The sequence below is a fragment of the Caenorhabditis briggsae genome (assembly GCF_000004555.2).
Source record: "Caenorhabditis briggsae complete genome, chrIV, whole genome shotgun sequence".
In the NCBI taxonomy this organism is placed as follows: domain Eukaryota; kingdom Metazoa; phylum Nematoda; class Chromadorea; order Rhabditida; family Rhabditidae; genus Caenorhabditis; species Caenorhabditis briggsae.
The window spans coordinates 12249857-12277770 of NC_013487.2; the positions used below are offsets into that span (position 1 = coordinate 12249857).

General features: G+C 37.6%; 11 protein-coding genes across 11 annotated transcripts; 7 read left to right on the forward strand and 4 right to left on the reverse strand.

Moving 5' to 3' along the window:
* Window positions 1-854: 854 nt before the first annotated feature.
* Window positions 855-2774, forward strand: CBG26470 (the record flags this gene model as incomplete). Its single annotated transcript, XM_045236014.1, has 6 exons — window positions 855-905; window positions 1339-1412; window positions 1701-1782; window positions 1840-1926; window positions 2508-2610; window positions 2653-2774. 6 exons carry the CDS (start codon window positions 855-857, stop codon window positions 2772-2774), a joined length of 519 nt encoding a protein of 172 aa, XP_045098317.1.
* A 66-nt stretch (window positions 2775-2840) lies between these two features.
* Window positions 2841-4948, reverse strand: Cbr-ddo-2 (the record flags this gene model as incomplete). Its single annotated transcript, XM_002634399.1, has 7 exons — window positions 2841-2939; window positions 3579-3683; window positions 3732-3849; window positions 3911-4080; window positions 4247-4367; window positions 4523-4732; window positions 4776-4948. The coding sequence occupies 7 exons, from the start codon at window positions 4946-4948 to the stop codon at window positions 2841-2843; spliced, it is 996 nt and encodes a 331-aa protein (XP_002634445.1).
* A 1132-nt stretch (window positions 4949-6080) lies between these two features.
* CBG04461 lies at window positions 6081-8465 on the forward strand (the record flags this gene model as incomplete). The annotated part of the gene is made up of 8 exons (XM_002634400.1): window positions 6081-6159; window positions 6386-6576; window positions 6626-6695; window positions 6910-7082; window positions 7130-7337; window positions 7382-7655; window positions 8111-8246; window positions 8295-8465. 8 exons carry the CDS (start codon window positions 6081-6083, stop codon window positions 8463-8465), a joined length of 1302 nt encoding a protein of 433 aa, XP_002634446.1.
* A 221-nt stretch (window positions 8466-8686) lies between these two features.
* On the forward strand, window positions 8687-10023 carry CBG04462 (the record flags this gene model as incomplete). The annotated part of the gene is made up of 3 exons (XM_002634401.2): window positions 8687-8893; window positions 9657-9833; window positions 9880-10023. 3 exons carry the CDS (start codon window positions 8687-8689, stop codon window positions 10021-10023), a joined length of 528 nt encoding a protein of 175 aa, XP_002634447.2.
* A 2633-nt stretch (window positions 10024-12656) lies between these two features.
* CBG04463 lies at window positions 12657-13946 on the forward strand (the record flags this gene model as incomplete). The annotated part of the gene is made up of 2 exons (XM_002634402.1): window positions 12657-13016; window positions 13626-13946. The coding sequence occupies 2 exons, from the start codon at window positions 12657-12659 to the stop codon at window positions 13944-13946; spliced, it is 681 nt and encodes a 226-aa protein (XP_002634448.1).
* Window positions 13947-14078: 132 nt separating this feature from the next.
* CBG04464 lies at window positions 14079-16555 on the reverse strand (the record flags this gene model as incomplete). The annotated part of the gene is made up of 4 exons (XM_002634403.1): window positions 14079-14285; window positions 14507-14620; window positions 14662-14760; window positions 16376-16555. The coding sequence occupies 4 exons, from the start codon at window positions 16553-16555 to the stop codon at window positions 14079-14081; spliced, it is 600 nt and encodes a 199-aa protein (XP_002634449.1).
* A 658-nt stretch (window positions 16556-17213) lies between these two features.
* CBG04465 lies at window positions 17214-18299 on the reverse strand (the record flags this gene model as incomplete). The annotated part of the gene is made up of 3 exons (XM_045236017.1): window positions 17214-17291; window positions 17710-17976; window positions 18021-18299. 3 exons carry the CDS (start codon window positions 18297-18299, stop codon window positions 17214-17216), a joined length of 624 nt encoding a protein of 207 aa, XP_045092682.1.
* Window positions 18300-19843: 1544 nt separating this feature from the next.
* Window positions 19844-20376, forward strand: CBG04466 (the record flags this gene model as incomplete). Its single annotated transcript, XM_002634405.1, has 3 exons — window positions 19844-20001; window positions 20048-20251; window positions 20301-20376. 3 exons carry the CDS (start codon window positions 19844-19846, stop codon window positions 20374-20376), a joined length of 438 nt encoding a protein of 145 aa, XP_002634451.1.
* Window positions 20377-21943: 1567 nt separating this feature from the next.
* Window positions 21944-22267, forward strand: Cbr-ssp-33 (the record flags this gene model as incomplete). Its single annotated transcript, XM_002634406.1, has 1 exon — window positions 21944-22267. The coding sequence occupies one exon, from the start codon at window positions 21944-21946 to the stop codon at window positions 22265-22267; it is 324 nt and encodes a 107-aa protein (XP_002634452.1).
* Window positions 22268-22745: 478 nt separating this feature from the next.
* On the reverse strand, window positions 22746-27042 carry CBG04468 (the record flags this gene model as incomplete). Its single annotated transcript, XM_002634407.1, has 4 exons — window positions 22746-22850; window positions 26227-26745; window positions 26792-26918; window positions 26963-27042. Coding segments are annotated over 4 exons (831 nt in total), but the record flags the coding sequence as incomplete, so codon positions are not given.
* CBG04469 lies at window positions 23266-24913 on the forward strand (the record flags this gene model as incomplete). Its single annotated transcript, XM_002634408.1, has 7 exons — window positions 23266-23364; window positions 23461-23544; window positions 23593-23709; window positions 24180-24299; window positions 24343-24439; window positions 24487-24647; window positions 24695-24913. 7 exons carry the CDS (start codon window positions 23266-23268, stop codon window positions 24911-24913), a joined length of 897 nt encoding a protein of 298 aa, XP_002634454.1.
* Window positions 27043-27914: the final 872 nt, after the last annotated feature.

Here is a 27914-nt window from a genome sequence, read left to right on the forward strand (position 1 = left end):
AAGTATCCATCCGCCCGACGACCGATATATACCAATAAAATAGGGTGAGTGGGTGTTCGAAAAGTGCAAAGAGCGGTGGGTAATCTGATTATCTTTAAAAGAAAGAAATCAAAGAACTGTCCAATCGAGATGATCCTGTTCAATGGGCGGTCAAATGAGATATGGAAACAGCAATTTACGGATTCTCAATTATCTCGGTTCCTGTCAAGGATATGAAAAAGTGGAAAACTGATAAATTGTTTATCATAATATCACCAATCTTTTATCAGTTGACATTTTATTGATAACTCTCATAGGAATCGAGATAATTGAGCTCAAACTTGTAAGTGTGAAGGCCTTTCTATTACATGTTTTACGGTAACTAGAACTTTCAACTACTCACAATTATATCTAAAATTCAATTTTAAAAATATGTAATGCGTTGAACCGCCACCAATGATCAATTCAATTGTGTCTTTTTTTTATTCCACCTGAGCCTTCCGTTTTTTGATCTGATCTGCATTGAACAAATAGAAAGATCAAAATCCGCTCAAACTCAGATACACATCAGGGACAAAGGTACACACGATAAACACATACTTCATATGGTTCTATTGTTTCATATGGTTCCATATGGGCCATATCGGTAATGAGAAGAATTTCAATTTCCATTTTCCGGATTTCGGAAAAATGTGTTTTTTCCCATCACTGGTTTATATGGTTCTAGACAAAAACATTTATTAGAACAAAAAAATTCAAAAAAAAATTTCAAAAGACTGCTGTCCTCAATGTCCCCCCAGTGAAACTTAGATTACCCGGTCATTGAAGATGTGCCACCATCAAAGGACCCACGACACTTTGGACCACACTTTTCGATGGTTTCGCCACGAGTCACTCGCAAGTTCTTCATCGCTATGAAAATTAAGGTAAAGTATCGTGAATCCTGAAGAGGTACTATCAAATCACTATCAAATTTGACCACATTTGTGTCTGTTTTTGTAGAAGTTACAGAAAAGTGGACTAGTTTTTTTCTAATAAAAATCTACATACTGTGAGCCCAATTATCTTGATTCCTATGAGAGATACGAAAAATTTGTTAACTAATAAAACATTGGCAATATTAAGATGAACATTTTATCAGTTGGCTAATTTTTTATATCTCTTTCAAGAACCGAAAAAATTGAAGCCGGCGATGTGAGTTGGCTTCTATTAGGTCATCTACAGTGCTTCAAATATTTATTCTGATATCAGTTCATCACTTTTAAATTTTGGACAACATTCGAGATAAATAGGGTTAAAGATGACAGTTCGGTGGCCTATAGGGTTCGGATTACATAATTAAAACCATAAAAAATTCAGAATACTCTCGAAAACTATGGTATTGACAATGCGATTCTTGCTCTGGCACTTCTAGGTGTAATTTGCTTTGATACGTGAGTTTGAGGGAAAATCTGAAAATTTCAGAGCAATCAGTACGAAAAAAAATTTGGTTCCTCTAATGGAAATCCACCCAAACCGTCAAGTTTAAGCTCAATTATCTCGATTCATGTGAAAGACACTAAAAGGAGAGACAGACGCGTGTAGCGTTTTATATATAAGGAAGATCACCAATATTTTATTAGTTGACATGTTTTTGATAACTCTTACAGCAACCAAGATAATTGAGCTCAAAGTTGATGGGTTAGGTATGCATTATAGGAAATACGGTTTTCGCTTTTCAGGTTCATTGCTTGGAGAGAGAATTTATTCCTTGCCACCAGCGAAGACGACCAGTATTCGATTTTGATCTTCTTCTTTGGAACGGTTGGCTATTTTGTGGGTTTTTGGTATTTGTGAAAAATCAGATATTTGATTATTCAGATGGTGTCCGCAGTGATCGGAGACTTTGTCTACGATCGACCCCACAATCGACCGGCGTGGGGTATTTTTGATGGACTAATGATTAGTGTGAGTTTCTCGGCTAGATACCTAGCGTAACTGTCGAAAAGTTGTCAACTTACAAAGTATTATGTACGGTATTACTTCAGTTTTTAGAAGTTAATATGAATGCTCTAATAAAACGCCACATTATACTTGCTCTTCGAGCTCAAATATCTCGATTTCTGTCAATGATATCAAAATATTACTGATAAATTGCTTATCATAATATCAACAAAATTTAATCAATTGACAATTTTTTGATATCTCTAGAAACCTAGATAATTGCTGAAAATTCGAGTATACACTACTGAAGACATCAGGTAACCTGACTCAGAAATTATTGATTCAGGTTCTAAAAAATCTATTATTTTCGAGGTCCACACAAAAATACAAAATTTTTGACTCCAAAAGGAATCGAACTTTGGTGTTGTGAACCGTGAATTTTGTAGCCAAGCCCATTGACCCACCAGGAACACTTCTTTGAAAATTACTTTTTGGGTTTTTTTTTTGGAATTATTAGAAATCAAAAAGCGTTTCCTATGTTTGAAAACGTCCAAAAATGGGAGTTTGAAATAATTTAAAAATTCCAATAACTCCGAAAATTTCAGACAATCCACTTGATCCTTCTTCTCTTTTATATCGTCTACTGGTTCACTCTACCTACAGACGTATGGAATCCCTGTTACTACTACATGCCAGATTTCTATTGGCGTTAGTTGTAAATCTAATTACTGTACTTTGAGTATTTTTCAGTGACTTTCCGACTTTTCCCGGCATTTATTTTCTGTCAAACCATCTTGACCGGATTCGTTGCCTTCGTGATTCATCGAAAGAGACATCATAAATATTCGACAGTTGGAAGATATGGTGTTTAATTCGGTTTATTTGTTAAAACTCGTTATTTTTGTTTGAAATAAAGACATTTTTATGATAGAAGAGAATTAAAGTCCGAGAGCTTTCTTGACCAATTTTGTAGCCTCAATGGCGGTTCCCCATCCGAGTGTGAAGCCATTACTTCCATGACCATAGTGATGAACAACCTGAAAAAATGAATTCGAAATTTTTTTCGATTGATATCAAAAATTACACACTCCGGGTTCCTGTGAGGATTAGAGTGGCCTACCATGATTTTTCTAGACCATCGTAGTGGACGGTCCAGAAATGATTAAACATGCACCTGATGTGTTTTCTAGGTCATATAACATGGTGACCCAACTTTCGAGAGTTGAGTTTTCTAGGCCATCAACTTTTATGGCTTCCAAATGGCTTGACGGATTCCCTAGGCCATTTTGACATGGTGACCTAACTATTTAAAGTTGGTCTTACTAGGCCACGATGGTAAACTGGCCTAGAACCTGCCTAACATGCCCGGTGTGTTCACTAGGTCATTTAACATGGTGGTCTAACTTTTGCTAGTTTTCTTGGCCACCATGGTAAATGACCTAGAAAACAGACCAGGTGAATATTAGGCAATTACTATGCCTAGAAAACTCAACTTGCAAAAGTTTGGCCTCCATGTTAAATGACCCAGAAAACACAAAAGGAGCATGTGAGGCCATTTCTAGGTCACATTAACGTGGTCGCCTAGAAAACTCAACTTTGCAAAACTTAGGCCATCAGGTTAAAGTGTCAATGTTTCGAAGAATTCCTTGAAAAGAAATTTTAGAAGTCAAACGTACAGTATATTCCTTCCCGGTTTCAGTAGTTTTCCGTTGCTGAGATTCAATTCTGACATGCTTCCTGCCTGGACGAAGTGCGGACCACTCTTTCAGAATCTTTGGTTCCTAGAAAAACTTTATATTCTTCTCCAATAAAATTCTCTTAAAAACTACCCGCATTCCGGGATGCAACTCAATGTATCTGCTCAAAATATCATTGCGATCCTCATCAGTGATCTCAAGATCCCAACGATTATCCTGTTTCGTGGATCCGATAACCACACTGTTCTCTCTAAAACTTCAAAATTAGGCTCTTTTCCAGTAAAAAAGATAAGCCTTGATTTCAGTCTTACTTTGGAATTGTGAAAGTCGTAAAATCTCGATAATTGAAATGTTTGTGCCATGGAGCATCGACTTCCAAAATGACACCTCGAATTGGGTAACATTGGTCATCATCGCCAGCTAACTTGCCACCATATAAGCCTGCACAATTCACAATCACATCGTAGCCAGCATCGGCAATCTGAAATTCAAGATTTTCACGAAATTGTTTGAAATAAAGCTTCAATTTCTGTCAGGAAGTTAAGCCGACCGCCATCTAACCGATCGGTCAACTTGGTCGGCGAGTTCGGTCGGCGGTCGCCGATTTTCGATAGACCGCAATGAAACCCCTAGTTCGAAATTCTTACTGTATCCAAATTCTCGACGTTCTTCTGTTGGAACTCCACTTTTTGCTCCAAAAGTAGACGTTTGAGGTATGGAACATACTTGTTGCCTTCAGAAGCGTAAGCAGTGTAGTGGATGCAGTGTCTAAAAATATCAATTTGAAAAAAAAAACCGCTGAACAAACCGCCGAACAACTGCCGAGCGAATTTTCCCATTTGCGCGTCAAAATTATTCGTACGCAAACACTCGGCTGTCGGTCGGCGGTTGCCGATTTTTGACCGACCTAAATGGAAACTCACTTCGATGGACTGGGGAAAATATCCAATCTCTCACGATCATCCAAAAATCTGAAATTATACACAATATCCCCATAAGCTCTCTGTTGTTGTTTCAATGATTCCAAATTGTCTGATTGAATATGTCCAGAAACCAATTTGACGCCAGTCTCCGCCCCTTTTGTAGTACGGTAGAGGTGAGAAAACCAGGCGAACGAAGCGCGTCCGTATTCGCTGAAAAATTTTTTAAATCAAAATTTGGAGAAGAACGACTAACGTATTCTCCTCATAATCAATTCTGAACAAGCCGGCTGGTCCAGCGCTACACGAATTTTCAAACGGTTTGTCGTGGAAAATGGTGATTTTGGAGTTTGGGATGGCTTTAGCGATTTGTAGAGCAGATGTGCATCCAATGACGCCTTCTCCAATAACGGCAATTTTTGGGAGCATTGTTTAGAAATTCTGGAATAATTACATAATCCTTATAAAAAGGAAAGGAAACGTGTGAGTGCGAAAAAGTTTCACTAGTTCTGTGGAATATGACTGGTGACCTCAAGGTTGTGAAAATCGCGGCCGCGGTCGGCCGGCCGGCGCACCGTCTTGGTGACCATAAAAAACTGGAATTTTCAGAAAAACTCCAGTAAGAATAGAGTACACAGATAAAAAAGGATTCAAGATACAAGAAGGAGGTTTCGAATAATGTCTATAAACCTTCACAATTGAATTTATGAATTTTTAAACCTTTTTAAAAAATTATTGAAAAGTTGATCGGATCAATGAACAATAGGCAAGAAAAATGATGACACCCAGCCCGTTTGCAATCTTTATATACCCGAAAAACAAGGAGCTACAAAATTCACTTTTTCCGATCAATGCTGTCTCTATCAGAGAACCTTCAGTCTCGTGGCCAGGGCTCATCAACAGAAAGAACACGGGAAAGAGAGATGATGAGAAAATAGAGAAGTAGACAGTGAGACAAATAGGTTTTTGATAGATAGGAGAGAGGCAATGAGATCAAACGAACACAATTCACAGATCACTAGTGGGAAAAATAAGATTCAGGGTGGCTCAAGTTTGTATTAGCATAACATCGGAGAAAAGCGTGGTACTTGGCTCAAATTTAAAATGTTAAAATTTCAATAATCAATCAGTAAATTGGCCAAGTTTCAAATTATTTGATCAGCTTTGAGCTGAGTTATCGCTCGTCAAAAATGCTTCATCTCATGAAAATCACAAAGGAATCTTCGGACAACCACAACAATGACTTGAGGAATCGGTATTTCAGAAAAAAAATGTAATAAAAATCTGCTTTTTCCCAACACCTTTTAATATTTCTCACCTTTAGGTACGTCTCAGGTTCACAAGACTTGTTCTGAAGAGATATCACGACATCTTCTTATCAATTCGAAAACGAAGATCATCAATCAGAAGTGTGAGGAGATATTGCAATCTTTCTCACCCAATATCAACCAATATTTTTACTTCTTTTTCAACCGATTTTTAAATTTACTTTTAACAATTTCCAACTTTTTAAAAACGATAATTCATAATAAATTTTTGTACATATGAAGATTCAGAATAAATGATTTCTATCCCAACTCAAAATGTGATTCAATTAGCTGCCGGATTTTTAATCAACTTTGTGGCGTTCAATACACAAGGTAATGAACTGGTAATCAACCCACTCTATACTTAAACTTTGAGCTCAATCATCTCGGTTCCTTCAGGAGATATCAAAAAGTTGCCAACTGATAAATTATTTATCATTATATCTTCAATATTTCATCAGATGACCAATTTTTGTTATCTCTTATACCTCCCGAGATAATTGTGCACACGTATAGGATGAGCGTCCAGTAGATAAAATAAGTTGCTCTGTTTTTTTAGGATTCATAGAAGAATCCGTGATAAATAGTGTCTCTCGAAATGGATCAATCAACAAACATGCTGGATACTACAGTCTAGCTATCATATACGCATTATATACTCTGGGTAACCTCACTGCTGCTCAAATCGTCGATGTACTGACCCCAAAATGGGCAATGTGCATTGGAGCCCTGTGTTACGGTAGTTTTCAGGTGTGATGATTTGTAATTGGATTTCCACTAAAAATAGTTGATTTTTCAGGTTGGGTTCTTGTTTCTCAACTCTACTTATCTATACGTGACAAGCGCTGTGTTGGGATTCGGAGCGTCGAGTGAGTTATAAACTTGAAGAATACAGTATTTCTTTTGATAGGGCCCATTTAAGCCGCCAACGTTGAGCTTGAGTACCTCAGTTCCTGTGAAGGTTATCAAAAAATTATCAACTGATAACTTATTTATCACTGAACCGAGATAAATGAGCTCAAAGTTGACGGTTCAGGTGTGTTTCTATTGGTGGAAATACGGTAAAATCAGTTCCATATTTAGTTCTCTGGACGGGACAAGGATCCTATCTTTCCCAAAATTGCACAAAAGAGACAACGGGTCGAATGTCAGCTCTCCTATGGGCGATCCACGAATGTTGCCTGATTGGAGGAGGAATCATGATTTTCGTGGTCTTCACTTTAACAGCTTCTCATGATGTCATTCCGAATTTTTCGGTATTACTAGAACTTCAGACTATGTATTCAAAAATGTTAAATTTCAGATCAAACTCTTATATTCAATCTTCACCGTGTTATCAATTATGGCTGCTATTGTTTTCTCATTGCTCCGGGAGCCAGTATACAAAAAAGAGAAACAAAGTTGTTATAAGAAGTTGATGACGTCCACATTTCGATTAATGATCACCAAGAAAATGTGGTTACTGGCCGTGATTTTTTCGTATGCTGGAATTGAACAAGCCTTCTGGACAGGTTCTCGAATTTTTCAAACTTCGAATGACGCTCATCAATTCCAGGAATCTATCCTACATGTGTCTCATTCACCCGGCAACTGGCCTACAACACGAATGCCCTACTAGCTCTTAACCTGATCTGTGTAGGCGTCGGACAGGTATCAGCAGGCCTGCTCCTTGGAATATTAGGCGGCAAAGCTCGAAAATTGGGTCGAGACTATCTTATCCTGATTGCAACTCTTATTCATGTTCTGGCTTATATTTTATGCGGTCTGAACTTTCCATCAAACGCTTCGCTAGTCAAAACTGATGATTTTGGATTGTTGTGGACTCCAAAGTGAGTTTTAGAAGGAAAATCGAAGATCCCCATCGTTTAACTTTGAGTTCTGATCTTATGATAAACAATTTATCAGTTAAAGGTGGGGGGACAGGAGATTTTACGGGGGATTTTTGGGGCCAGAGTATGCATTCTACCGTAACGGTGTACAACGCTTAATGTCACTCTGCGTACAGCTGTCGCCCTCGCCTTTATGTATGCAATCGGGCTGCGGCTTTCTCTTTGCACGCGTAGCTCAGTCGGTAGCGGCGCCGCACCTTCAACACTCGCCTCGACAAGTTCAACTCCTCGAGGAGCATATTTAAACGGAATTTCGACAACATTATTTTTCTCATGTCCCCCCACCTTTAAGAACTTTTTAAATCTTGACAAGAACCGAGAAAAATTAGCTCAAAAGTGAAAGTCAGGAGCCCTTTTATTACAGGTTTTTCTTTATATGTAGTGGTTTATTCCAGTATATACGTTGCACTTGCCAATGGAGTGATGTTGGGATTTGCTGATTGCTGCTGGAATACGCAAATCATGTCACTTCTATGTGAAACATATCCAGAAAAGTGTGCTCAGGCATTTGCGATTTTCAAATTCTATGAGGTCAGAATACTGTAGTTAATCCCTCCTAATTTCAAAAATAATTTTCAGTCTGCCCTCTCATGTGCCACATTCATCTTCTCCTCACTGGTGTCCCTACACTGGTTGCTGGCCACTCTTGCCACGTTTTCGATTTTAGCTCTAATCTCATTCTTTATCGTTGAAAGGGAACACACGGAAACGACGCCTTCAGAATCTGTGGAGATTGAAAATCGAATTTAAACAAGAGAAGAACAAAATAAAAGAAAATCGGTTATTTTTTCTCTTGACAAAGCAGAGCAAAACAGCTGCCTCGAAACTCTTTGACATCTCTGATTCTCTTTCATCCAATTTATCTTCCTCTTCTTTCTTTTTTTTTATTCAATTTGACGACGTCTTCTCTTTTTCGTCTTGAGTTTCTCTCGCTAACTTTCAGTTTCTCCATTTTCTGCGGTTCAGAAGCCATGAAACTTCTTTTAATTGCTCTGATACTTATTCCACTAACTTCTTTGGCTTCCACATGCACGACGACGGATCAAATTCGATTTCTTCAATGCAAAGGGAGCATTGTGAAAATTCAGGATACGCTGAAGAAGTATGCACCATATACGGCCACTCCAGTTCCACAGTCTGTATTCAAGATGATCTCAAAACTGTGTGATCAAGCATTGGTGAGAGTTTTTTAAGTAAATGTTATCTGTGGACTATTTTTTATATTTTTACAGCAATATAGACTGTTAGGGTCTATATCTAAAGTGTTAGAGTACAGATTATTAGAGGTAATATTTTACAGGGTGGCGCCTAATTACCTGTCTCGAAGCTCTTCCCTTTTTTTAGTCACCGTAAACACCCACTGCCAACATTGAACCAATTTATCTCGGTCTCTGTAAGAAATATCGAAAAATAGACAACTAACAAAATTTTTGCAATATTATGGTGAACATTTTGTCAGTTGATCACTTTCTGATAACTTTCACAGAAACCGAGATAAATTAACTCAAAGTTGAGGTAAGACAGACTTTTTATGAAAGGGTGGTGCACAATTCCCCGAGCTGATAAAAACGAGTATATCTTTAGACACAAGTGTCATGGAAGCACGAAAATTGGTAAAAATATAATTTTATGTTTTATTCAAAGCTACTGAAATTTTCGAAGCGAAGTCTAGGTATGGTTATGGTTGTCTAAAGATTAACGGCGTAATGTTTTTTGTGAATTTCATGAGATGAAGCAACTTTGACAAGCGATAACTCAGCTCAAAGTTGATCAAATAATTTGAAACTTGATCAGTTTACATATAAATTATTTTGGTTTTTGCACTTCAAATTTGAACTCAGTACAGCGCGTTGCTCAATTTCTAGGCGTGCAAACTTGAGTACGCCACCCTGTAGTTTCATATATGATCCAGAAGTACAGTACTCAACAACTCATTTCCAGACATGTGTTGAACAAATCGAGTGTGCCGAAGCTAAACGAGGCGTGTCCATGATGGACTTCGCATGTGAAGGAATCCAAATGAGCTCTGGACCATTCGGTGATTGTATGGCAAAGCTGCAGACTAGCCCACCAGACGCCTACAAGTACTCGTGTGCTCCAATTTTTGCTAAAGACGCTGTAAGAGAGTTTCAGTAAGATATAACCTCACGATCCGATATTTCAGCTCGACACAATTTCAAAAGGATGTCAAATGTTCACAAATGACGTGGAGTGTGTGAAGAGTGTGGCCCTAGAGTACTGTGGAGTAGAAGCGGTTGTAGCGTTCAACAAGGGAACTCCGTATATGAAGAACTTGTTGAAGTGTTGAGAATTTTTTTTTCAATGAAGGTTTTCAAATCAGTCAGAATCCACACAGATAAAAAATCCAAATGTCTGTCACACGTAAAGCTTCCATCTCGGTAGGTCGAAAATCGGCAACCGCTGGCCGGCCGACCGCCAACCCAACCGACTTACAGCCGAACGAGTCGGGCGTCGTGACATGAAATGGTGTGTACGCAAACGCTCTCTCGCATGTCACAAATGTGAAAATTCGGTCAGCTCGGACGGTTGTCGGTTGGTTGGGTGGGCGGTCGGTCGGTTGTCTAACTTTCCTGACCGTATGTAATCCTTAGTCACAAGCTTTTCAGAAGTTTTCCCACGAATTTTCTCGCTCCAACACTTTTCAAAAATGAGTCTTACTTTACGGGAAAATCCCCACAAAGTCTATGATACCAATTTTCGGGCAAACTAGCCAAAAAACTTCTTCAGTAGTCATTCAACCATCTCCTCCAACCAAGAATATGACACAGCAACGAACAAAAAAAGAAGAAGAAAAATCGGGCGAGCATGAAAAAGATGGTGGGACACGACACAAAACATTCATTGCCCGATAGAAAATGAGCTGCCATCACGAAGCGCCGCCTCGTAACAAAAAGGGACACATCGTGAAGGGGAAAAATGGAGCGAAGAGAAGAAAAAAGGAGAAGAAGAAGAACCCGACAATTTCTTTCCCTTCTTTTTTTGTTCTGTTCGTGTGTCCTCTTTTCGCTTCAAATCCCTTCTAGTGCTAAGCAGCAGTTCGAAAGTGCTCGACCACACAGAGCAGCTGTGTGCAGCTCTTTTCTCTTCTCCCGGGTTTTTCTCCTGGATTTTTCACATCTTTTTTACCCTATGCCCTGAGGTATGATGTTGGTGTGGAGAGAGGGCATGAATGAGTTTCTCTCTACCACCTTAATGCATTTTCCTTTGATTTGTGGGTCTCGATCTACTGAATATAAAGTGGAGCATTTTCTTTCAAAGTTGAGCGAAAGGCTCCAATAAATTGGGAACACTTTATTCTGGCCAATTTTTTTCGAAATTCAGATATTCAGAAACTCAAAAAAATATGAAAAACACATGCTCCTTTAATGATTTCGCTACAGTAACCAAGCTCCGCTCACCCTTGAATTTCCGGTCGCATTGAAATTAGACCAGAAAATAATAGATTTCTCAGGAGTATTCCATCAATGTAAACAGAGCAAAAAAAGTTGTCAGTTTTTTCTCTATGCATGTGTGCTGTGAATTATAAGTTATTCCATTTTTTTACCCATCCCTCTTCTCTCTTTTTTCCTCTGACAGCTCAAAATTAAATAAATTTTAAAGCAACATCTAGAAATAAAAGCCTTCTAGATTCCCAATTCTCATTCAATTTCCCCCTATGGATTTGTTCTCCCATCCTTTTTCCAGCACAATAGCCACTAATCTTCCCTCGTGTCCATGTGCCATTTTCTCATTTTCGATTGGATGTTACACCTCTCCTTGAAAACGTCTTAATCTTGTTGTAGCACGATATCCTAGGAAAGATTTAATGAAAATTCTTCTTCTTTTTTGTTTTTCTGGCGTTTTCTGGCTCAGTGGAGCACACACATAGCTTCTTCTGCTCTCATTATGCCCTCTCGTGTTTCCTTGCGGAAACCGATCATTATTTTTTGCTGAAAATTGCTGTCTGTCATTTAGATAACAAAAGAAATCAAAATTTTACGAAAAAAAAACACAGTGATAAAATGATAACGAATGATCAGTTGATTACTTTTTGATATCTTTTTCAGGGACCGAGATATATGCTCAAAGCTGTCGGTTTGAGTGTGCTCAATTTAGAGGAACTACGGAAACGCCACTTGTATTATTCTTGTGCAAAAAAATTGGAGTTGTGGCCGAATTTTCACACAAGTTAGGCCACCGTATTTCAAGGAGAGTTTTCGAAAACACAGCCGGCAAACGAGTGCTACCGTAACCCAACAATAAATATTTCCGCAAAATTTTTGTCATTTTTTTCCTTTTTATCGATTTTTCTCGATTTTTTCGCGGTTAGGTGAAACCATTGTGTGGAAAAACGGCCAAAGCTGCGAAAAAATCGATAAAAAGGAAAAAATAAGTCAAAAATTTTGCGAAAATATTTATTGTTGGGTTACGGTAGCACTCGTTTGCCGGCTGTGTTTTTGAAAATTCTCCTTGAAATACGGCGGCCTAAATTGTTTGAAAATTCGGCCACAACTCCAATTTTTTTTTTGCACAAGAATAATAGTACTTAGTAAAACTTCTGGACAAAATGTTATATTATTTGGAAAAGCAACATAAAAATAGCTTTTTGGCGGAGAAAATTGATTAAAGTATTATTGTTGTCCGAAAAAATTAGAGTTTGAGAGTATTTGCAGTCTGAATACGGAAGAACCTCGAAGCGGCAAGCCTAAATAGCACATATTCGGTGGAGACGCAGAAATTTTTTTTCATAAACTGTCTGCGTCTCAACTCTATTTTTTTCGAAAAACAATAACAGCACATTTTTAACCATGAATAAACCTCATTACATTAATATGATTTTCGTGCCTTGTTTCTGGAAAACGAATTATTTTCCAAACTTCTCACCTCAACTAATACTTTTCATTTATTTTTTAACACCTCCCATATTCCAGATATTCCCCCATGGCCAAACCAAAAGCCAAAAAGCAAAAACTTCCATTCGTCCCAATCCCAAAAGTTCATCGGGTCCAAGAAATCCCGGCCCACGAAAGAGATCCATCCCCACCACCACGATACGAGGAGCCGGCATGCTGTACCTCTACTCTCGTTCTCTTCTTCTTCATGATACTTATCACCTTCTCATCTTTTCTGATATACAATTTTTGGCCTGTTCGCGTTCAATGCACTAAAGCGGAAACTGTTCTTCACAAATCGTGCATTGAAAAAATTGAAAGGATCAAAGCGATATTGGATACTACTATTCCGGATTTCTCGGCGACACCTATCGGGAGAGATGTGGCAAAAAAGTGCCAGGAAATGGATGTGAGTTTGATTATAGTTGTATGCAATCTATCAATATACTGTAAACGCTATAATTGAACGTTCGTCACACCGTAAACTTAAAGTTAATCTACCATAAACTTTCTAATAGAGCACCGCCCAAACCGTTAACTTTGAGCCCATATATCTCTTTTCCTGTTAAAGTTTTAAAAAAGTGATCAACTAAAAAATTATTTATCATGATATCACTAATTTTTATTAGTTGACCAATTTTTGATGTTATTCCCAGGAACTGAGCTAATTGAGCTCAAAGGTGGGGTTTGGGTGGGCTTCTATAAGAAAAAATACAGCTTTCAGCTTTGAGCCACTTTATCTCGGTTTTTGTAAAAGATATGAAAAAGTGGTCAACTGATGAAATATTTTTGATATTATGATAAACATTTTATCAATTGATAAAATTTTCATATCTTCGATAGGGATTGAGATAAATTGGCTCAAAGTGGACATGGACTAAAACTTAAAAAGGACAAGCTTCCGCTTTGTAGTAGACGACGTTTTTTCGTCAAAGTTTTTCTAAAATAATAAACCAAACTTATTTATCCTATAAATTAAAGACTACCCTTTCTAAAGACTATCATTTCAATATTCCAGGATTGTCTCTATGCGATCGAATGCCGTAGTTTAAAACTCAACGACTCCCTCCCCGACCGATGCGCCATCTATCAATTTTTCGAGACGGATTTCAAAAAGTGTCGTGAGAGAATGGAAAAAATGATCGACTTGCCCGTTTGCGTTACCAAATTTCTATCTACAACGGGTCCAATCGAATGCGATGTGCTTCAGGAGCACGTCGAATGCTATAAAGATCATGTCAGTTTGATATGCGATGACGAGAGCTCGCTTTTTCATTTCTGGTTGCGCAGACATATTGACGATTACGCCCAGATTATTCAGTGTCAGTTGGAGTACTAATTTGTGGTGTCTTTTTTGGTGTGATTATTTTCAAAATTCCCTGTCATTCTTTTATTTCTTGTCGTCAGATCTCAATCACATCCCACTTTTTTTATTCAAGCGAACTTTTTTCAAATAAAAATTAATGAATCTTTAATAAATTAAACACTCATGAAGAAGCATGACGTCTTCTACAAACTCTTCGACCATCAGATCGGATCCACAGTTTTCAGTTATCTCGGCTGTCAGACATTCTCGATTTTTTTTAAACATCTCACACATTTCAGAGTTTTCCGCTTCCATGGTGCTCATGAGTGGAAGAAGGCATGGTGCGAAACCCAAGTTGAAACGCATTTGGAGCTGAAAAAATCCATTTCCTTTGAGTTCAATTATCTCGGTTCATGGGAGAGATAGCAAAGTTTGGTTGATAAAATTTTGATATCTTTTGATACAATTTTGATATCTTTTATAGGAACCGAGATAATTGAGTCCAAAGTGCCCATATATGTAGGGTGGGATTCCATAGAGCATTTTAATGAAGTTTTGGAAAATATGGAAATTTCAGGAAACTTCTAACATACCTTTTTCAAACAACCATTGTACTTGTTGACAGCTTTCTCAAAAACCGCACACGATGTTTTCACAAACTTGTACTCCATGGTTATCGTTTTACATTTGATTGGGGTGATACATTCCTGAAATCACTTTTCATGAACGTTTAGAGTTTTTCACTAACCAATACAGTGGTGCAGGTAGCTGAAATATTCTGGAAGCGATCCGGATAGGCGTATCCTGGATGGAGTTTTTCAAAACTCAGAGACAGCTCCTCGATTTTCTGATAAAGAATTTTGATTACCGTAAAGCCTCTAATAGAATGGCAACCTAACTTTTAACTTTGAGCCATTTTTTCTCGGTGTGTTCCAAAGTTCTGAAAAAGTTGCCAACTGATAAAATGTTTCTGATACTATCATAAGCAATTTATCAGTTGATAATTGTGTTGAACTTTCGAATTGCCTCAAAGTTAAAAGTTAGAGGACTCTTTTATTACAAATTTTACGGTTTTTAAACCGATGTCTGAATCATCGGCTGGAATTGTGTCTACAGTACCACTCAAAAACCGATTCGATTGTATTATTTAAAATGCAAAAACTAAATTTAGATCATTTAGATTTAGACAAAAACGCCCTCAATGCAGGAATTGTTTTACATATCATTTGAATAAATTAGGGATAGAAAAAAAAAGATTCGGGAGAAATCGTAAAATGAATTCGAACGATTTTTGGAAAGATTTTAGGCCTTTCTAGGGTTTTCAGCTGTGCTTTTTTCTTGTACTTTTTTTATTACTGAGGCTTAGAAGGATTTTTGTAGTTTGTAGTATATAAAAACAACGACTGTAAAGGCTAAAACATTTTAAAATTTCGATAAAACTTTGATATTTTCAAAGCCAGTTTTCGAGATAAAAAGTTTTCCTCGAACTTTTCGCAAAATTTTTAGATCTTCTTAGATTTTTCAGCTCTTTTTGAGGATTTTTTTTCTTTTTTTCCCGGTTTTTCGGTCTGATATTGGACGGAACGGTGTTCTGTACGTTACTGTAGAAGCTAATTTTCTTGTATTTTTCAGTTTTTTTTGCAAACACAATCACATCAAAATGCAATATTGACGTGATTTTTTTTGCCAAAATGGAAATTATATTCTACAGTAACCCACAGTAACATGCAGGAACATCGTTCCATCGAATTTCAGACAAAAACCGGCGAAGGAGAAAAATAACCTTAAAATAGCTTGAAAACCTAAAAAGGTCTAAAGATTTTGTAAAAAATTCGAAGAAAAAATCTGTTTTTCTTTCGAAAATTGGCTTTGAAAATAGCTTTTTTTCGAAAATTTCCAATTTTATTACCTGTAAAGTCACTATTTTTCAATACTACAAACTACAAAAATAACAATTAGTTTTGCAGAAATCCAAGTTATCATAAAAACTGTAATAGAAGAGCCTCCCACCCTGTCAAGTTTTAGCTCAATTACCGTATTTCCTGTAATAGAAGCCCACCTCTATTTGAAGCCCACCTCTAATAGAAGCCCACCCCGCGAGTTGCTTCGAAAAATAGAAGGCCACCTTCTAATACAAGCCCATGGACTTTTTCTCAACTTTTTAATTTCTCAATTTCTGGTCTACAGAGATTTCTGGTCTACAATTGAGAAATAGAGGCCCACCCTCTAATTGAAGCCCACCTCTAATAGAAGCCCAACCCGAGAGAGAGGTTGAAAAATAGAAGCCCATTAGAGGAAATACGGTATCTCGGTTTCTATGAGATATATCTAAAATCTTCAAACTGATAAAATATTGATGGCATAAATAGTTTATCAGTTGACCACATTTCGATATCTTTTAGAAGAGCCGAGATGATTCAAAGTTGACAGTAGTGGTTTTCGATTAGGCTTCTCAAACTCACCGGAGCACACTTCATTCCACGAATCTGATCCATTCTGGAGCATCCAGTGATATGTGGATCGGACTCTCCGATGATCACAAAAATACCCAAATAGATAACGGCGACGAGAAATGTTAAAAGTGCAATACAGATGCACATGGCACATGTGATGCCCAGCAACATGTTGTTGCATTGACGCATTTTTCAGTGTTGATTTGGCGGCTACAGAGAATTCTGGTATTGAAATGAGGAGAAAAGAAAAGAGTTTGATTAAAATGAGAAAAAGGGTGTGCTGCTGAAAAGTGGGTGTTGAATTTTCAGGAAAAGTCCAATTATTTTATTCTCATTGACAGAAAATGAAGCGCATTCATTTCTTTGGAAAAAAAAAGGAAAACCGGAATGAAGTCATAGGATCCAATTAAAATTAATAAGCAAAACTTACTCATTGGGAATATATTTCGAGAAAAATGCAATTAACATTTGCAGAGTTTAAAAATTGATCAAGTTTGAACTTACAGAAAAAGCAGTAGGCAATAACCGCGAAACCTGTAATAGAAGGGTCCCCACACTGACAAGTTAGAGCTCAATTATCTAGGTTCGTATGCAAGGTACCAAAAATGTGTCGACGCATAAAACGTTACTGATAGTTTCATTAACATTTTATCAGTTGACAAAACTTTGATATCTCTTATGGCAACCGATATAAATTGGCTCAAAGTCGCTAGGAGTCCCTCTATTAGAGTAATTACGGTAGAAGAATCTAGAATGTGCAGAATAAGTTAAGAAACAGGTTGAACAGAAAAGCAAAGAATAGTGTAAACTTGGCAGTGAGCGTTCAGACTTTTTTTGGAAAAATAATTTATCTTGAAGTGATGGTGGGGGCGCCTGTAGCGTTCTCGATTCTTTTGCAGTTTCCCAGTACGAAGTCTTTGGATATCTAAAAAATTGAAGTTCCGGATTGTACTACCATAAAACCTGAGAATAGCGTTGTACTGGGCTCAAGTTTGGAGTGCAAAAATTTTTCATCAGTAAACTGGCCAAGTTTCAAATTATTTGATCAACTTTGAGCTGAGTTATCACTTGTAAAAGTTTTTTCATCTTGTGAAAATCACAAGATACATTACGCCGTTCATCTTTGGACAATCATAACAATACCCAGACTTGAGGAATAGATTTTCAGTAGCTATGAATTAAACGTAAAATTATATTTCTACAAATTGTCAAGCTTTCAGGATACTTATGTCTAAAGATATACCCGTTTTTATCAAACGGGTCGCTGTGCGGCAAGGTGTATGACCCCAAGAAGAAACCCCCAAGTGTGGGACAACTTCTGATACAGTAATCTTCAAACATACCTCTCCGAATCGTTTCAGCATTGCGTATCCACATTGCTCTTCAATTTCCTTATCAATACACTTCTGGTTCTCCATCCATCCTTCACATTTTGCCTCTTTTTGGAACAAGAAGTTCAGACATTCCACATTTCCTTCAGTTGCTTTCTTTTTGAGTTTCAGTGCGCATTGTCCGAACTCGTCCTTGATGAATGCAAAAACGTCGCACAATTTGCCGGTACGAATGAATTCAATACGGTAGCTGAGGCACTTGACATCTTTGATGCAACGCTGAAAAAAGTTAGGGTTATAGAAGAAATTAGACTTACGCCTACCGTAGTCTCTCCACACTGCTCGACCATCTTTTGCATGTGGTCCGATTCTTGGTCATCGAATCTTGGCTCAAAGCGCAACGTGGCATTTACCAAATCGGCAACCATTGGAGCACACTTTTGAGCAGCGACAAGGTCGGGTCCTTCGCAATGGTTGATAGCAGTGAAGAGAGCGAAGAATGTGACAAAGATGGTGCCTCCGAAGATCACGAAACAGACGATTCCAGAGCAGAGGACACAGCAGAGAAATGCGCCAATCCAACCACAAACGCTGCAGCGCATGGTGTCTTCAATTTTAGGATAGAGGTTTTCAGATAGAGAAAGTAGAAGAAAATATACTTTAAAACATGGAATATATGGGCGTCCTAACTTTTAACTTCAAGACATTTTTTCTTGGTTCCTGTTAACGATATGAAAAAGTTGTCAACTGATAAATTGTTTATCATGATATAAGAAGTGTTTTGTCAGTTGACACAGTTTTAATATCTTGCATAGGAATCGAAATAATTGAGCTCAAACATCGCAGTGTGAGGGTTTACAGGTTTTACGGTAGAAAATTTTCCAGAGAATAAAAAAAAGCAAAACCAAAAAGTGATGGGTGGAGAAAAGGGAAATGAAACTGCTCCCCCGCCCCATCTCATCTCTTTTTCCCCTTCTCTTAGTTCGTCAAGTGCCCCCGGAAAAGCCCCCGCCGAAAAGAGGTCCGTTCGTCTAATGAGAGGAGCGTGTGGCTCCTCCTCCATGGCATTCGAAGCACGCCACAAAAAAAGAGCATAAAGGGTAGAGGGGTTTTATGGTGATGTGTCCTCTCCGGTCCCTTTCGGTGCCAGTGGCTTTGGAAGAAGAAGAAGATTTGTGTGTGTGGAAGAAGAGACGAAAGAGAGAAGGAGGAAGAAGATAAATGACAGAAGTGGAATTGAGATGTGAATAAGAAGAGGACGGGTGTTGACCACCGGAAAAGAGGAAAGCAGAATTTTGAAAAAAGACGAAATCGGTTGGATGGGGTGAGGCTGGTTGAATAAGGGTGTACACATTGAAAACTTCGGAAAAGGCCCGAAATTGAAAATTTTGACAACGGGATCATTGGAGTTCTGATTGTGAAAGGGTACTGCAAACTTGCGTGTATAAATCTTCAGAGAGACTTTGAATGGGTAAATAGAACGTGAGCGATGAAATTGCAAAAAAAGTGGGTGGATCCTAATTTCTCAAAGTGTTCCAATTTTTTGGTAAATCGGTACACTTATCAAGTCGACTATGCTAAATTTGAAAATTACAATTATTATTAGTTTCGCATAATGTCTGGCTATAGAAAATGACAAAAAAAATAGAGTTGCGCATAATCACCCGGATTAAAGTTTGTGCTAGCATAACTTTTGAGTAAAAAGTTGTACCGGGCTGAAATTCGGCTTGCAAAACTTCGAATAATTTACCTGTAAACTGGCCAAGTTTCAATCGCTTTAAAAATTTTAGGACCTTTGAATCAAAAATTAAATTATATTTCTACTAATGTTCGTGCTTACAAGAAACTTATGTCTAAAGATATAGTCGCTTCTATCAGTCCAGGTAATTGTGCGGATGATCCATTTTATAAGATATGCCTTTTGTAAAAAAGGATGTCAAACTTTACAAAATTGATTTTCAAACAACGATTCAAACCACTTTGAGAATCTTGACATCTTTTCATTGAGAGCTAATAGTAAGAACTTTACAGAAACTGAAGCTACAGCAATCCGGAATTTTCTCGTGAACTCTTTTCACACAGATAATCCAGGTGGGTTTTCTCAACACCCAAAATTCAAACCTCTCAAGCACTATAAACCGGAAAAATGCATCAAACTTCCTGTATCATTTTTCTTTTTCTTGCTGCTCTTCCCATCGCTTCGGCTTGGGACCACTTCCAATTCGATGTCACCCTCTTCTGCAATTACCATGATCGAACCAAATACAATTTGAAAATCGAGTGGTGGGAGTATGACTCCGTACTGTCAGTTTATGAACTACAAATATGCCGATAAAAATCGAATTTTCAGCTCTGGTGAGGATCAGATCACCCAACCGAAAGTGTTCAAACCCAACACTGGTAGATACAGCTTCACGATGGCCGGAGCCATGGATGGAGATGAATGGCTATCGAAGGGATACAAGCCAAGAGCCTACATCAGTCACGACTGCACCGCGGACCAAAAACGAATTGATTTGGATCTTACTGTAGTCAAATTGTGCAAACCGCCGAAGTAACTTAGAAATTAATCCTGCCAGCGGTTTAGTCTATTTTTTTTTCAGCACATGCCACTACCGGATCATTCAAGACATCACCAATCGTTCGGGATCTGAGGAAATCGAGCACAGTGGATTCTAGGAGAACGACATGTCGCCTTTCGCTGATTATCCTTGAGATCTTAATATCTCGATCAGTGTCATATCAAAAAGCATATTCGTCGTCTAGTATTCATAAAATATTGGTTTTTTAAGAAAATAAATTGTTGGTTTTCTAAGCTTATTTGAATTCAAATTGAATGTTTGTTACCGTAAGACCTGTAATAGAAGAGCCACCACACTGTCAATTTTGAGCTCAATTATCTCGATTCCTGTGAAAGGTATCAAAAATGTATCAACTAATAAAATGTTTGTTATATTATGATAAACAATTTGGATCTTTATGACAAGGGGGGGCCATGAGAAAAGGGGGTCCAAGTAGAAAAATTATGTCTGAGTTGAAATTTACCAATTTTTTCAAGTTTTGTAACTGTTTCCATTTGAATTTCGAACTTTGAACATTTTTCATAATTTTTTGAAAACTTCAGTTTATGTCATTTTTTCACATTTTTTGTCTATTTTTTGTTACTAAGCTTGAAAAAAATCTAAAACTAGCTGAATAACTTCAAATAACACAGTTTCAATTACCAAAATAGTGTTGTTCATGCAAAAAACCGACCAAAACTGAAATTTTTCAAAGTGACGAATTTTTGTGGAAACAAGCGCAAAGTATGAAATTTTCAAAGAAACATCCGGAAAACTTGAAAAAATTGGTAAATCTTAACTTAGTCCACATTTTTCCACTTGGCCGTTGACACATTTTTGATATATTGTATACGAATTGAGATTACTGACTATGAGAACAAACTTGACAGTGTGGGGCAGTTCTAATACTGGTTTTACGGTAATTTGGTTCATTTTTATTTTTAAAACTTAAAAAAACCGTAAAACCTATATTAGAAGGGTTTTTTATTAGGAGGGCCCTCCGAGAGAGGCTTGGAAAAATAAAAGGGTCCCAAAATAGAAGGGCCCCCATCAAAATGCGTTGTGTGAAATTCAAAATTTTCGTACCTTTTCAGTGAAAAACATTCCGGAAGTTCCACAATTTCACAAAAATTCGGGAACAATAGAAGCGCCCCCTCTAATTGAAGGGCCCCTGTAATAGCAGGGCTCTCCGGAGGTACATTGAAACGATAGAAGGGCCGGCCTTTCTAATACAGGTTTAACGGCATTTAAGGGTTTATTAAAGTTCCAGGGAGCTTTTTTAGGAGTCCTCTGATTCAAGGTTATATTCTTACCTCAAAACCTGTTATAGAAGGGCCCCCACACTGTCAAGTTTGAGCTCAATTATCTCAATTTCTGTGCAAGATATCAAAAACGTGTCAGCTGATAAAATATTTGTGATATTACGATAAACAATTTATTAGTTGACACTTTTCTCTATTTTTTCACAGGAACCGAGATAAATTGGACCAAAGGTTTTATACGGTACTGAACAAGACGTCAAATTTCAGTTGATTTTTCAGATTTCTTACAATTTTTTTGTTCGTGAACTTGATCTCATCCCTCCATCCCCCTATGCCATCAAACTGTCGATAATCGATCGATCCTCGCCAAATCCTATCATTACCTTGGCAAGTTTTCCTCTCCAAGAAGAATCGCCTTGAAAAATGATCAACGTCGATCCACCAACTGGAAACTATCCGGCTTCTGGTGGCAATTCCTCACACAACATCGTCTCCGAAACGGATTCTCGTTTGGCATTCAAAGTCAAATCATCCAACAACGAGCACTACCGCGTTCGTCCCGTTTATGGATTCGTCGAGGCAAAGGACAAGGCAAAATTGGAAGTGAATCGTCTATCGGGACCAGCCAAAGAGGACAAACTCGTCATTCAGTATGCTGAGGTACCAGCCGAGGAAACCGATCCACAGGCTCCATTCAAAGCTGGTGCTCAACAAGGAGAAATCATCGTCAAATTGGTTGCTGCCTGATGAGAGAAAAAGAAGAGGAACTAGGAAGTGCCCTTGAAAATATAGTGTCGCAATAAAATATGTCGTTTTTTGAATATTGTTTGTTGTTTTTTTATTTAATAGAGTATCAGTTTATGAGAAAAGTATTGTTTGTGGAGTTTCTGGAAAAAAAATTGAAAAATTAAGTCTCCAAAAAAACCAAAAATTGGTTTTTTTCGGAAAATATAAAAATCCTGAAAAAAACCTATAAATTTGGGAAAAAAAACCTCTAAAAATTTTTTTAACATCCAAGATTACAAATTCTGAAAATTGACTGAAAAAAAAACCATAAAAATTTAAACTTCAAAAATCGAAACACAACAATTTCGGAAACACAAAAAATGGGAATTCTGGAAAGAAGCTAAATAGTCTGAAAATTTTACAAAAAGTCCAAAAAAATCGATCTCGAAAATGTTTCTGGAAAACTGGAAACCTGAATTTTTCGAAAAAATTCGAAACTTCAAACGTGTCGATATCCAAAATTTGATGTTTTTTCTAAAATTTTTAGGTTTTTGAAAATTTGAAAATTCTGAAATTTCAAAAGTTTGCTATTCATAATGCTATTCTGAAATTTTAAATCTGAGATTCTGAGGTTCCGAGATTCTGAGATTCTGAGATTCTGAAATGTTGAGATCCTGAGATTCTGAAATTCTGAATTCTATTAACTCTGAAATTCTGAGATTCTGAGATTCTGAGATTCTGAGATTCTGAGATTCTGAGATTCTGAGATTCTGAGATTCTAAAATTCTTTTAATTCTGAGATTCTGATATTCTGTTATTCAGAAGTTCTGAGATTCTGAGGTTTCAAATTCAAAGAAAATGCCTAAAACGTTGTAGATCGTTTTGGCAAATGTGAAGAGATACGGATCACCCAGAAGATATGGATCTTCCGAAAAATGCTTCGTTTTTCCTGTGTGACACACCTGTCCCTTTTCTTATTCCTTTTCCTCTTCTTCTTTCTTCTCTTCTAAATTTTCCCGATGAAGTACATTCGATTCACAAATCCACATGTTCTTTTTCTTCTTCTTGTTTCTGCCGAGCTCACTTTATTCGTTTTTCGGCTCATTTTTATTGGAAAGGTAAACAATTTCAATAGTTTTCATGGCAACTTAGAAAGTGGTGACCCAGTTTTTGGAATGCTAAATTTTTGAAAATTCAAATTCAAAAAATTTTAGCCTCCATCGTCAGTCCGAGAAGCTCGAGAATGCCTTCATCTCCAGACAAATACCCAAGAAAGTGATGATCAATTTTTCCAGAGGGTACTGTAGAGCATCGTTGCATATCCTCAATTTTCAAAAAGAATTCAGATGTGGCCATCACTTCATCAAGTGGTGGATAAGTGTTCGTATCGACACTTTCGAGAACGAATCAAGGTGATTGGCTCGGCAAAACATTCAATTTTATGGCTGAATTGGCTTGTTGATGTGAGTCTCAGAGTACTATATTTTCTCAAGTAGAAGCCCAAAAACCTTCAACTTTGAGCCAATTTATCTCATTCCCTATAGGTATCAGAAAGTAGTCAACTGACAAAATGCTTATCATAATATTACAAATATTTTGTCAGTTGACAACTTTTTGATATCTTTCACAGGTTTCGCGATATACAGGCTCAAAGTTGACGGGCTTTGTGGTCTTCTATCATTCAAAATCTCAGAATCTCAGAATTTCAGAATCTCAGAATCTCAGAATCTCAGAATTTCAGAATCTCAGAATCTCAAAATTTCAGAATCTCAAAATCTCAGAATCTCAAAATTTCAGAATCTCAAAATCTCAGAATTTCAGAATCTCAAAATCTCAGAATTTCAGAATCTCAGAATTTCAGAATTTCAGAATCTCAGAATCTCAGAATCTCCTTTAACGTTATTCTTTCGAAGTCTATTTTTTTCAATTCCAGCAAAATGAGCATCAATGCAACGCTATCTTTGTGCATAATTCGAAAAGTGTCGCAATGGAACGAGAGCTGAAGCGATATACCAGAAAATGTGTGATTTATTCGTTGAGTGACAAGCATACGGTATATACGGTAGTAATGTTTCAATCTCAATCTCAATTTTCAGGAGATCGCCCGTTACCAAGATCCTCGATACAGTGTGCTCACCTTAAAACAAAATGTGAGCTCTAGAGCAAGACATCTAGGGTGGGGAGTTGATCATTGTGAGTTATCCTACAGGCATCGGGGTACACAGAAAAACATTTTTTAGATGCCCGAGATGCGGATTCTGTTGATTTGGCCTATTTTACTGTTGTTCAAGTCCATAAACTTCGTTATGACTCTATCAATATCTTCTACGACGGAAGTCAACACATCAAATCGTTATTCACAAAGTCGCCATTCGATGATGCTAACTTGGCAACGTGCCAGGTAATTCTTTCTCAAAAAATCAGCGGAAATCGAAGAAGAATTTGCAGTTCAATATAATTTACAATCGCCCGAAAGGCCGTCTGGCTCGTCGTGATTTCCGTTACAACTGGAAACGTCTTCTCTACGATCGTCGTTACTTGGTAGCTGGTGTTCGAAAAGTCAGAGGATCAGATGACGCTTTGGCCATTCTACTTTTGAATATTAGTGAACCTTATTGTTGGGCTAAATACATCAGTAATCAGCCATTCGTTGCGAAGAACGTCTGAACTTTTTTTAAATGTTATTTGTTTAGATAGGAATAAAATAATTTCTCTGGTTTTTATTTATTTTTTTATTGATTAGGGGAGCATCAGAAATTTCAGCTTTGAAGTTTTATTGAACCAAAAAAACATTACTGATAAATTTATATACCCAGAAAGCAATTTGAATGAATTCTTATAGTAAAAGTCGTTTTGAAATTCACTAGATGAACAACCTCATAAAATACAAGGAAAATGAAAAAATAATCAAGGAATGTAACAATAATTTTACATAACATCTCGGCATGAAACCGCATCAGGCATGCATCTTTTATGCTCCTAGCAAAATCTACTCATCACCGTTTGGAAAACGATCCAGATACCTAGCTAATGTGTTCGTGGTTCGAGTTTCAAACAATATTAAGAGTGCAACCAAACCAATGACAAACGATGTACAAATTATGGTTAGGAAAATGATTCTGAAGGTTTTTCCGTTATAATCAGATATCAAACATACTTCGCAGCATTCGGGACAATCGGAGCAACAATTATTTTCATAGAGTACTGTACAGCATACTTGTAACGAGCCGGGCTTTTTTCGGAATTTCGGAGGCATGGCCCGGCACGGCCCGAGCCCGGCCCGGCCCGGCGGGCCTTTCATTCCACAAGTTTTGAAATTTTCAAAAAACACATAAGGGGGGACCCTTATGTGATTTTTTTTCGATCAAAAAATTTTTTTGATATTTTTTGATCAAACAGACAAACAATCCAAAAAGCACAAAAAAATATAGAAAATTGTATTGAGAGCTCAAAATTCGGTTCAAAATGACAAAATTTTTGCTACCGGGTCTTCCGGGCCGGGCCCGGGCCTCAAAATTTTCCTCAGGCCCGGGCTTTGGCGGGCCGGCCCGGAATTTTACAAGTATGCTGTACAGTTTTTATCCGTCTGAAAAAAACCATTTGTATTCAGTGTAGATTAAAACTCCATTTACCCATGTATATCTGAAGTAGCTGTTATGATAATACCATCTGAAATCAGCACAAATTTCTTCACTTTCCAAATTCTTCTCTTCAATTTTCGAAGGTGTCTTCGTCTCTCCATAAACACGAACCAAGTGAACACAAGTCATTTTTGTGTCCCCATAATTTTCAACGGAATCGAAATTGGACTTTTCCAATCGAAGGAACATCCAGATGAGTAGAAATGTTGCACATCTGTTCATTTGAATCATATTGGCTCTATTCACAATTGGATACTAATGGTTCCCATTTTTCGCAGTAAAAGTCAAGACAAGCCTGAACAATATTCTGATAAACTTAAACCGGAAAAGTCAACTCACCACTACATCATATGTTTTGGGAGACCCATTCGGAATTATTCTATGCCATTTAGAATGTTGATATGATACAGAAATTGATTTGATATACTTGGCCAAATTGATAGTGAGTACTGGATTCTCCGCATTTGTACACCACGCTTTATCGGATGGTGATTGAAGACGATCAAGTAAAACAAGATTAGTTTGATCATATCCAGTTATTGGATTCAAACTTGAACTGGAAGAATGAGCAATGTCCACAGATGCTCCCTTTATAAAATCAGCTGCATTTAATCTGAATTGTTCTTTGGGGATAGGAATTTTGAGATCACTCTCCTCAGTTTTAGATATGGATCGGTTTATTTGCGGAATGATGATTGGCCCCACTTTGTCTGATGAATCTTGTGTTGGAAATTTAATATTCTTGAGTGCATCAGCAATTGTACCCTCAAACTGGTTTATTTCTTGATTTGATTTTAGAAAAACTAGCGAATCTAATTTTCTTTCCATAGTACCAATTTGAGACTGCATTGATTTAACCTACATACAATAATTATTCAAATGAGAATATCAATTCACAATTTACCATTTCCAAAACCCGCTCGTTCTGATTAGATATAGTTTGAAACCTGGAGAGAATCATAATCAGAGATATTACAAAGAAGATTTCCAAAATCATATACTGACGAATGCGAGTGTTAAACCACTGATGACTGGGAAATATTTCTAAGTTTTCAATTTGTTTTTGAACACCTACCATATTCTTGTTTTTGTGTTCGTTTCTTCAATATCAGTGACTTGACTACTGTAGTTAAGCGCGCTGAGTATTGACGCGCATGCTAAAAAATGAATTACTGAGTCGCTACACAGCGAAATTGCGACCAAAAATGAAAAGAGCGCGAAAAAATTTATTTCGAAAAACGTTCCGGAGAATTCACCGTGCAGCAGGAATACACCTTCTTCAAACATTTTCATTGGCGATCGCGCCTTTCAATAGAGCGCTTTTGCATAGCTAGTCTTTTGAATTAAATATCTCGCTTCCTAGAAAAACTATTCCAAAATAGTCAACTAAAAAAATGTTCCTCATAAAATTATCCACATTTTTTCAGGTCTTTTTGGTATCTTTCATAGGAACATAGATAAGGTGCAAAGTTGTGGGGTCCCTCTCTCCTTCCTGGAGCGGAGACGACTCGGCAGACTGTCACACTTTAACCTCACAAGGGAAGGTTTTTTAGACAACGATTGAGAATTTGCTCAAAATTTGAATACTTATAGTTTAAGACATGCTCTATACGATGACGAAAAAATTTTTAGCCCATTCTCACTCCCAGGCCGAAAAACTTTGTCTGAAAATTTGGGCCGATTTCGGTGCGCTGGGGATTTCAACTTCCCCTCCCTCCTCTACCAATTCCGCGTGAGAGGAAAATATCGGTTGTGTAGTGTTGTGGTAAAAGGAGGCTTCACAGGTCCTGGGCGATGATGCGCATAAAGGACCCGATCCATATGCGATCCTCTAGAAGTCCGTTTGACACATATCGCGAACAATGAGCTGCGATGAGTCTCATATGTGTGTGATGCGGGAGAGGCTGAATCGAGTGTTCCGAATGCGCGCGTATCCTAGATGGATTCTAGGTGGGTGGGCGATGTGTGCGATATGGGTCTGATACGGTAGGCCGACTACAACACTCCGAAATCCCGGATGCGCGCAT